The sequence below is a fragment of the Harpia harpyja genome, chromosome 1 (genome assembly GCF_026419915.1).
Source record: "Harpia harpyja isolate bHarHar1 chromosome 1, bHarHar1 primary haplotype, whole genome shotgun sequence".
Lineage (NCBI taxonomy): Eukaryota > Metazoa > Chordata > Aves > Accipitriformes > Accipitridae > Harpia > Harpia harpyja.
In genome coordinates, this window is record NC_068940.1 from 28763035 (window position 1) to 28772931 (window position 9897).

Below are 9897 nucleotides of genomic sequence, written 5' to 3' on the forward strand. Positions count from 1 at the left end.
CATCACCACACCTACCATCACAAAGCCACTGAATATGATCCATTTGAAAAAAAAAGTGACAACTTGCACTGCTACAGACCATCTCCAGCTCTGAATGAGAAAGCGGAGAGAGCACAATGCTATTTCAAAGCGTGCAGGCATTTCATCAAAAGTACTACTGCAGCCTGGGAGAGGGCAGAGATTACCCTTCTTAGTCTGTTACCAAAAGACAATACAATAACACTGTGAGCTACTGCACATCACTTGGAAATTCCAGTGTGTTGTAGAAAAACATTCTGCAGAGAACAATACTCATGGCAGAGTAAGCTCTAACATTCATGCATAATATGAGTGTAAGAGCATCTATGATCAAGTCGTCCTTCCTATAATCTATGTCCAAAGCAGACTGCAACTGAAGATCGTAAGGATCACATTTTTTGACAGTTGCATACACCAGTTTGACACCACTGAAGATGCTCTGTCAGTAGACCATCACAGTTATGGAAGTGGTGCCTCAGGACTGGGCTGACAGTTCCAGGTAACACCAGGCAACAAATCGGGAACACAAAGGATCCAGAAGAAACTTCTGTAGGGATCTGTTCCAACCCCAGTCTTCTCAGTGCATTTTTATTTGAAGAGCCAATTAATACACCAGCCCTGGCTTCAGGAAAATTAAGTTAAACTCACCAGTAGTCAGGAATTACCGCAGAAGGTAAGACACCTAAAGCCACTCCATCAGTGACAGTATTTTTGTTATTTCAATCATGTAAGTACTTCATAAAAAAGATTTCTAACACCAATCAGAAAACTGTTTTAGAATACACGCTTGTCCAAAATTCACCTTGGGTAACAAAACTCCAAGTTTAAGGCAGAAACTGCTTCTCATATTTAAGCCTATGGTTTCAACTTCCATGCTCTCCTTCAGCACTAGTTCCCTGCTACTCTAAGGAAAGCTGGACCTATGGGATCACACATGCTGTAGTTACCAGTGTCCCACTCCTAGCACCAGATCTCACTGTAGTAATACAGATCCATGACAGAAGATCAGGAAACACAGCTTCCACTTTCAAAGATATTTAGCCAAGAACTTGTCATTAACATATCAGCAAAAGAACAACCTGTATTATGGAACTGAACAGCGCAACTGAAGCTTGGCTAAACAATTTTCTTGTGTATGGATTCTCTATAAACTTATACTTGAAAAGTAGCATAAGCTTTATTAAGGCAAAGCCAACAGAAAACAAAAGGGCAGAAGATGAAAGATAAGGATATGTGATTGGCATAGGTGGTGCTGCCTAACAGCTAGAGGACAGAACCTGCAGCGCTTGGATTCGATTCCCAGGTTTGCCATAGACCTGCTGGGTGACTCCAGGCACTCCCTCATCTGCCTGCCTGGAGATCTACCTCAGTGACACTGACTTGCCTTACACAGATAAATTAAAAAGTTAACTTGGTGTTCTACTGCATCTCTATGGAAATAAAACAAAGAAATTCATACTATTTTTAAGATACTATTGGAATTTTAGACACACATCTTATTAGTACAGGACCCAAAGCTCCCAGCATGACACCTCTTAAACATCCAAATCTTAGCTTCCTGTAAGCAATTTTCATTTTCAGTCTCAGTTTGGAATTAAAAAGCAGTAGTCTTAAGTCTTGTCCTCCCCAGGAGAGGGTACGACTTGCAAAAACAGAACTTTGAAAACATCTTTTAAAACTTCTGGATAACTTTAATGTACCTGACGCCTGACAGTACCATGCAAAAGAGAAAAGGAAGATGCTGTCTTTAAGTTAAATCTCCCAAATTTCTCCAGCTCTGAAAGCACACCCTGTTATCTACCTCCCTCTACAAACATGCAGTGCCTTTACTCCATGGGCATCCAAGGGTCTTGGATTTTAGGAGTTCCAAGAAACTATTTTTGAAATGACATCAGAAATGTGCTATGATCAATCAATGCAGCCAGCACTTTTCCCATGAATAAAATAACCTTAACATTAGAAAGTAACACTTCCCCTTGACTGAGTGAAATTTGACAGCTGAAATACAGAAATCTCACGGAGCTCCCCAGAGGCGCTTTGCTGAAGTTTAGTCCCTTCTACACACCAATCGGACCAAACTGAATACTCTGCCTTACTAACTACCCATTTATATGAGAAAGTTACAGCCACAGAATAGGATAAGCTTCATAAAAGCGATCTCTTTAGAAAGCCAAGTTTTAAGTTCAGATATTGGCTGGCTCAATCTATTCTAGAGCTAGAACACTTTCCCCAAAAACATCCTAAGACCACACTGACTTTCGTGCTTACTTCAGCCAGAATTGGGCACTTCCCTTTCAACTGATGTTCCTAACGCTCCCCGAAGTAATCAGCCTGCTACACCCTAAGCAGAGGCACTTAAAAATGAGGGCAAGGGTTTTCTCTGAGCCTTCCATTTCCCCCTTATGCTCTGAATTGACCCCTAGGAGCTTTGACAAGCATCCCCCACCCATCTTTGCTTTGATTATTGTAGGTGTCGTTTGACGGTGGCCTGGCAACTTCACCTCTCAACCTACTACAAGGCAAGGCCTAACACCCTGCATCTGCAGGTTCCCAGGCCCTGCCCGCGTCACCACTTCGGCCAGGAGCCACCCAGCCAGCACAGGCCAAGGTGATTTAGGAAAGAACACGGTTTTGTGCCCCATCATCGACCTCACTGCCGCAGCCAGCTCCGGAGGAATTTGTGTGGCCCCAACCCACACCCCACACCCCCCGCCCCGTGCCCGGCGGGGCCGCAGGAGAGGCCGCCGAGGTCCCCCTTTCCTCTCGGGCTGCAGCAGCCCCAGGGGCCCCGGCTGCTCACCCCTGCACGCCCGGGCTGTATTTCCTGGTCTTCCAGGGTGTGCCGGGGCTCTGCAGTGCTGGCTGAGGCGGCTGCCGCTGCTGGTGAGGGGAGTTGTTGATGGCGACGCCACGGCTGCCGGAGAGCAGGTAATTCATCCCATAGGTGCTGGCTTTATTCTCTCGTTTCCTACGGCCCGGGTGGTACTGGTGCTGCTGGGGAGAGGCCGGCGGCGGCGGGTGGGGGCTGCGCGCCAGGTGCGGGGGCTGGTGGTGCCCGTTCACACCGTTCACTTTGTTCTCGTGGAAGTTAAAAAACTCCCCGGGTCCGGCCCCGCTGCCCAGCAGCCCGGGAGGAGCCACCGCCGCCGCCCGGGGGCCGCAGGAGGAAGAGGAGGAGCCGCCGCCTCCGCCGCCGCTGCACGATCCCGAGGAGGAGAAGCCGGGGCTCTCGGTGCCGGACTCCACCGACGAGCAGGAGGACGAGGAAGACACGGAAGGCGACTTCTGCAGCCGCCGCCCTCCCTCGCCGCCGCCGTTGACCGCCGCGGGGCCGCCGCCGCCGGCGGGAACCAGTCCGGTCAGCAGGGCCGGAGGGGAAGGCGAAGGCGAAGGCGGCGAGGAGGAGGAGCAGCAGGCGCCGCCGCCGGGCGCCCCGAGCCGCAGGCAGCTGTGGCCGCGGGGCGGGGAGGCGGCGGAGTCCAGCGCCGGGGAGTTCAGGCAGAGGTAGTGCGGGAAGCTGGCGCCGCCCCGGCCCCCCACGCCCTGCGAGGTCTCCCAGATCTGCATCCACAGCGCATTCGCGGGGCCTTTCTGCTCGGGCTGGATCCAGGCCACGCGGGGATCCATCCACGCCCGCCCGCCTCCGACCCTCACGGCCCGGCCAGAGCGCCGCGCCGCGCCGCCGCCCGCTCCCTCGCCTCAGCGCGCCGGGCCCGGCAGCGGCGCTCAGACGCGGGCCGGCAGCGGCGGCATGTGTCGCGGGGAGGAGGGCGGGAGGGCGGCCGGAGAAGGGGTGGGGAGCAGAGCCGGGCGAGGCGAGCGCGGCTCGGGAGGAGCGGAGACGGCGCGAACTGTACCCGGCCCGGCGCTGCCCGCAGCGGCTCCCCCTCGCCGTTCCAATGTGGCGTCCCCCTCGCCAGGGCCAGAACCAGCACTGCGCATGCCCCGCAGATTTTAAACCTTCACTGGAGACGGCCGCCCTGGCAACCGCACATGCGCGCTGGCCGCCCCGGGAGGGGCGGGGCCAGGCCCGCCGAGAGCGGTGGGAAGGCGGGCGGGGCGGGGCGCGAAGGGCGTTGGGCGGGCTTCCCCCGCTCCGGCGCGCTCGTCCTCCCGCGCATGCGCGCCCGGGAGAGTGGGGGGGACGCCGGGAGGGTTGGGAAGCTCCTCGGGCGGGAGGAGGGGGCTCGGCAGGCACCGCGCCTGCGCAGAGCGGCCCTGCCGGCCTCCCGCCCTCAGCCCGGGCGGATGGCGGCGGCTGCGGGCTGGGCCCTGCTGGCGGGAGCCTGTGTGAGGCCGCGGCCCAGCGGCTGTCTGTCCCCAAGCACCGCGTTGTTGTCTCCTCCGTGCCGGGACTGGTCCCTTCGGAGAGGCGTAGGCCTGTTCCCACAGAACTAAAAGGGTGAACTTTGAGGAGTAACCGAGATGAGGAGCGAGCGCGGGCAGGCCTCAGGGCCGGGGGCTGAGCAGGGCCGTGCAGGCCCGAGGGGGGACGGGGAGGCCGGGGAGCGGAGGGGCCCGCCTACGGGCAGGAGCAGTCAGTCCGTGAGCAAGGGGAAGCTCTCCGGCTTGGCTGTCTAGCACCGAGGAACCGCCGAGAAGTACTCCGCTTCTGCTGGGTACTTCGGCTGTTACCGGGCTGGAGGGTCGGTGGGGGGGTCCGTCTCTGCAGTGGATGGGGCTCATTGTGCGGAGATGGCTGGTAAAATGCGTGTGGCTGCTGGGGTGGGATTGAGGGCAGGTACGCCATGCCTTCTGCGGTCTGAAGATCCGCTTTGAGAGCCAGCCTTCCAAAATGATGTGCGTAACTGTTCTCCTTCTAATGCAACGGTTTGGCCTTTTCCTTGAGCAGCTTCAGCTCGTGTATGGATCAGGTGTCGTCTCCCCGGGGTACCCCGAGCCTCCAGTGGTCCCGGAGTCTCCGGTCGGTCAGATACAGCCCTTACCTGACTGCAGAACAGCAGAGAGAAGGGTTGGAAGTGCATAATGACAAATACTGTCGGGGAATCCCAGTTACAACAGCCCTCCCGTGCGGTTGTGTGGCACGTCTTAGGTGATCTAACAATTTACTGACACAGAAGAGAAGGAAAGGAGAGGTCCCGCTCTCCCTAATCCTGCTACTCCCTTTCCCTCTTCCCTTGCACAAGCCCTGATACTGATCAGTGAGCCGATTTAACTTGTTAATTCAGCAGAAAACTGCACTAGGAAGAAAAGTAATAGTTTTCGGCAGCTGATACTGAATGAGCTTACTTAGTGATCGGAGCTGGCACTAAGGAGGGGGCGGAGAGAGGACGAGAGATCTGGACTGTCATCTGTTAGCAGAGGGCAGTTGTATCTGATGCAGTTGTATTCTCTAACTATACCCTTAGACTTCAGAGCAAGAGAAACTGATTTGACGGTGACAGCCTAATGTTTATTGTTGGAAGTCACTCAGAAAGAGCAAGTAATTCATTTATTTTTGTTAAGAAGCAGATCTGCTTTCAGGAATAACAGCCAAACTACACAGAAAAGTACGCAATAAATTAACCAAAACCAAACGTCATGAAAGAGCCGTTATGCTTGTCTCATGTAAAAGCATGTTCACCAGAATTTCCATCTGATGAAACCAAAGCACCCTTCTAACTTGCATGGTCAACTAGGTATACAGATCTTCAGCACAGACTTCAGCTGCTTGAAGTACTGATAGCAGCCCTTGGTTTTACAGTTTATCCTCCCAAAGGATTTGGGGTATTTTTGTTTTGTTTTTAATTGAACTTGAATGGAGACAAATAAACAGGTCCCTCAACTCTGTTCTTTTTATATAAATGCCATAAGAAATAAACTACAGAATTATACTGTCTCTTTCTTCTTTTAGCCCTGAATACTTTGCATTCTTGCCTCTATGGTAGCACAGGTTCAGCAAGGAGAGGCGAGGATTGGCAGTATTTCCACAAGCCAAGCCGGTGTGGTATGCTGGTGGTGAGAATGATTACTTTGTAGATCCACTTTGAAGTACTGGGAAGGCTGAGGAGGCCGTGGAGCCCAGATCTCAACCTTTTTAGTTCCATGTTTTGACTTTTCACACAACAGGTGAAGATCACATCTTCAAGCTGCTGAGTTAAAAATCTTAATAAAGAAGTACTGATCAGTGGTTTGGGGGGGGGGGGGAAGACACAAGGACTGATCCTATGGAGGCAATTCCAAGCTCTGCAGTTTCATGACCTGGTTTCCTATTTCCTTCCCTGCCCTGCTGTCATCTTTTAAAAGTCATGACTTTCAAGAGAGCCTCATTTCCCACTTTGCTAAAATTACCTCCAACTTCATTTTCAGGTCTAGCTGGTAGAGAGTGTTGCCTTGTAAAAGGCAATAACTCAAAAGCAGCTTTTGAGGAGAGACACAGTATTTCTGAGACTCTCACCAATCCCGGCACTGTCTTGGAAGGGCCCTGGCTGTTTCCTGAAGTAGCTGCAGTCTTAGAAGGGGTTGCCTCTCACTGACTTAAACTGTGTTCTCATAGACAGAATTTCTGAAGCTACAATGGTGCTTTGTCAGTTCTTTCTATGGGGTCAAGGCAGCAAATACCGTGTGAGTGTAATAGCATGGGATGGAAGTTTTGGGCACCACCTACTCAGGGGTCCACATTTTAAGGACACGGAGAAGAAGGAAGTCTCCTCTGAGAAATCTGTAAGTGATGGTTTGTTAATACACCAGTTCACTCATGTATCCCACGATGATTCATTGAAGCTTGCGGCAAGTCCCTGAAATACCTCTACAGAAAAGGAGACATTACGTGTTTCCTTTGTAAGTGTGTATAATATGAAGAAATAACACCCAGTGGCCTGTTGTGGCACAAGGACAAGAAAAATTACCATCTTCTAACATCAGCCCTTACTCTCCTCTGTTTCTAGCATCTCCATCAAGAAATCTAAATAAAGCATGTTCCTAATCTTGTCTCCTTAAGGTGAGAATTTCCATCTAAAGGTAGTGAGAATTTCCTTTGCAAGAACTGATTTTTTTAAAAGACTGGTTGATTTTAATTCAGTTGTCCTTTACTGAATGAAACTACTCACTGAAGGTAAGACTCTCAGAAAGTTTGAAAGTCAAATATCGTTCTGATCATCAGAAAAATTTTCTTTCTTTTCAAAAGAGCCTCTTTCCCACTGGTGAACTTGTGAAGATGCAGATAATGAAAAGATCCTAACCTCAGGAGACACCATGCCTTGTTTGCTGTGGGGAAGTTCAAATGCTCGATTCAGATTATTAATGTCATATTAAAATGCCTCATACTAGCATTGCCTGTTTTACGCTGGTAACACAATGTCCTTGTGTCTACTCATTTTTCTTGACTTTCTTTAAGATGGTATTTAACTTCGAAGTTATAGAACTGATGACTAAAAATGTAGTTTCATTACTCCTGAGGTCATTTAATTAACAGTTATAAAGTGTTTTAATCTGGCTGCTTGTCGCAGAGAACACAACCACAGCTCCCTCTTGGATGAAGATTGTATTTCAGTTTCAGCTTCAGCCAAATACATCTTTGATTTGGCAACAGTGACAGTGCTGGAGTCTTTGGTAACCTTGTAGTTGATGACTGACATCCTGATGACTGCAGTTTCAATTCTGTGAATAGTTCATACGTTTTGGTAAACAATGGCAATTGAGTTGAATACCTAAGTGGGATATATACAGGGCAGTGTTGCCCAATGCTTGCTATTAATCCTTTTTTTTCTTTTTTAACGAACCCTCTGAACTCATTAATGCAGATAAAGGCAGATAGTGTCTCATACATTTCATGTGGATCAGTTTACACCCCTGGAAATGATGAGATGCAAATACAGCATACCCATGTGATGCAACCTTGGTTCTGTTCTCTGAAGCTGGGAATTGCCATGGGTATGATTCCACCAGCGTGACACAGCAGCCGAGAGGTGACCAACAGGTTCTCCAACAGTTCACACTCTCCGGGACGTCTCCAGAATTTTGTCCCATATGTCCCATATACCTTCTTTCTGGTCACCCACAACCTCGCTGCAAGCCTCTGGTGCGTTACCTTCTTCACGCTCACCAGCTCTGATCTCCTTCTTCACAGCTTTTGTGGCCCATAGGATGGATGGAGAAGGCACAGGGAGGAGGGTTCAGCAGTATATCTGACCAGCTTGTGTCTGCTGAAGGCAGCAAGAGGAAAGAACTGAACAAACCACAGTCTTGAGCTGGATGGGGGTGTGAGAGAAAGGCTGTCCAGCCAAGAAGGTGCATCTCTAATGAGTGACCTTCAGAGTGTGCTGGTCACCAGGAGATAGTGTTGGGGAGGAGGTAAAGGGGAGACATTTCCTTAGCTGCACTCTTGTCACTTTATTTTCAGTAAATGCATTCCTGGATAGGAGAGCAGGGATACAGTTTTCATCTCTCAAATGGAGCTGATCACAATGGGGAGACGAGCAGAAGCCCAGAACAGGAGTTTCTGGTTCTTACAAGGCACAATTTGGAGCATTCGTGTAATCCATCCTCTGGAAACACAGGCTTTTGCCTTCTTCAGAACGGCTTCTCTTTCCCATTAAAGAAGGCCTGGCATGAGTAACCCTGAACAGGCTAAAATCATGTTATCTTTTCCTCCTTAAATCTTCCACTTTGCTCAGTCCTTCTTCTCTTTGTGGCTCTACATCCTCTTCTGATGAATACTGAGCACCAGCCAAATTTAGGGTGTTGAGGCATATTCAGAGCCAATTAAAGTGCAGGGGCTGAAACAGCTGTCAGCCACCAGCCGTCTCCTCTTCCCGCGCCGTCTTCCCCCACTCCTAGAAGGGTTGCCAGCCCTGTGTCGGAGAAGCTGAACAGATGATAAATCAACAGCTGAACAGCTGCAGCTTCCAGCCAGGCATGTTCGTACACACGAAAATCCTTTTCTAGCTGCCTACACAACACAGCTGGGTGGTAAATGGAGAAAGCGTGGGAGGCAGTTCACAAGCCATTCCTTACGTTACGCTTGCAGTCAGGGCGGCAGCTTGGAGGGGAGAGCCTGCGTGGACAGCCAGGTGTGATTCTTGCTTCACACTGCTGGGGGTGTGTCAGCGCTTGTGGTGGGAACTCTGTCTTGGAGACCTTTCGTCACTGTGTACGTTGTATAGGTGTGCAGTACTACAACTGGAGCAAGATAAACCAGTCACCGTGATATACCCATGTTCTGTTTCCATTGATATATTTGGGGGTCTGATAGGGATTGCTTTCAAAATGCTGCTTTATTATGAATATTTACCTTGGCTTATTACAAAGCAATTAAATACTTAACACAGCATTTTTTTACAGTTTTCTGTGACATAAAACAAATTAATATTTAATTGTTCCGCGTTAAGGATGGTCTATGCAAATTTTTAAATTGTTCTTGTGTTCGATTTTGTTTCTTTTCCTCATCTAGAGAAAGTTTGGAAGGATACAGATTTTGGAAGGTTTGTTTTTTAACTCAGAGATTAGGAATTTCTGCCTTTAAGACTTGTCAGTTTTCTTAAGAGAGAATATATGCTGCTAGCACTAACACCTAATTGAAGGCAATTAAATCTTACAGACTTTCTTTCTTCAGAGGCTTATTTAGACATGGAAGTCAAATCGTGATAACAAGCAGAGAGAGGGTTTTAAGAATAATTTTAGGTGTAGAAAATAATCTGTGAGAGAGATCATAAGCAAATGAAGTTTATGTTAAATATCTATAAAGCTCTTGAAAGTGTTTTTCTAGGTGGGATCTCAAGATTTGTGTGAAATCGGGTGCTCTGTCCTCTTGTCCTGGTTAATGCAGAACCCTGCAGACCGTTGCTTTTGTAAGAAGGATCGCTTGCTTTTGAATGACAGGTTGAGAGAATACATTATGAGACTCTCATGAAAGTTCATGGGAATGAACTGGTCAGGATT

The 9897-nt window shown here is 49.3% G+C and overlaps 1 protein-coding gene across 6 annotated transcripts in view; it reads right to left on the minus strand.

The window, feature by feature from the left end:
- The window catches only part of TENT4A (terminal nucleotidyltransferase 4A), a 62646-nt gene extending 58553 nt beyond the window's left edge, over positions 1-4093 (minus strand). For 3 of the 6 annotated variants that reach the window (XM_052782061.1, XM_052782098.1, XM_052782090.1), the window contains exon 1: positions 2819-4093. In XM_052782061.1, the coding sequence (XP_052638021.1) occupies positions 2819-3645 (827 nt within the window). In that variant the 5' untranslated portion in view covers positions 3646-4093. The remainder of the gene's footprint in view (positions 1-2818) is intronic. The other 3 variants (XM_052782082.1, XM_052782051.1, XM_052782071.1) reach the window with 2 other exon arrangements.
- Positions 4094-9897: the final 5804 nt, after the last annotated feature.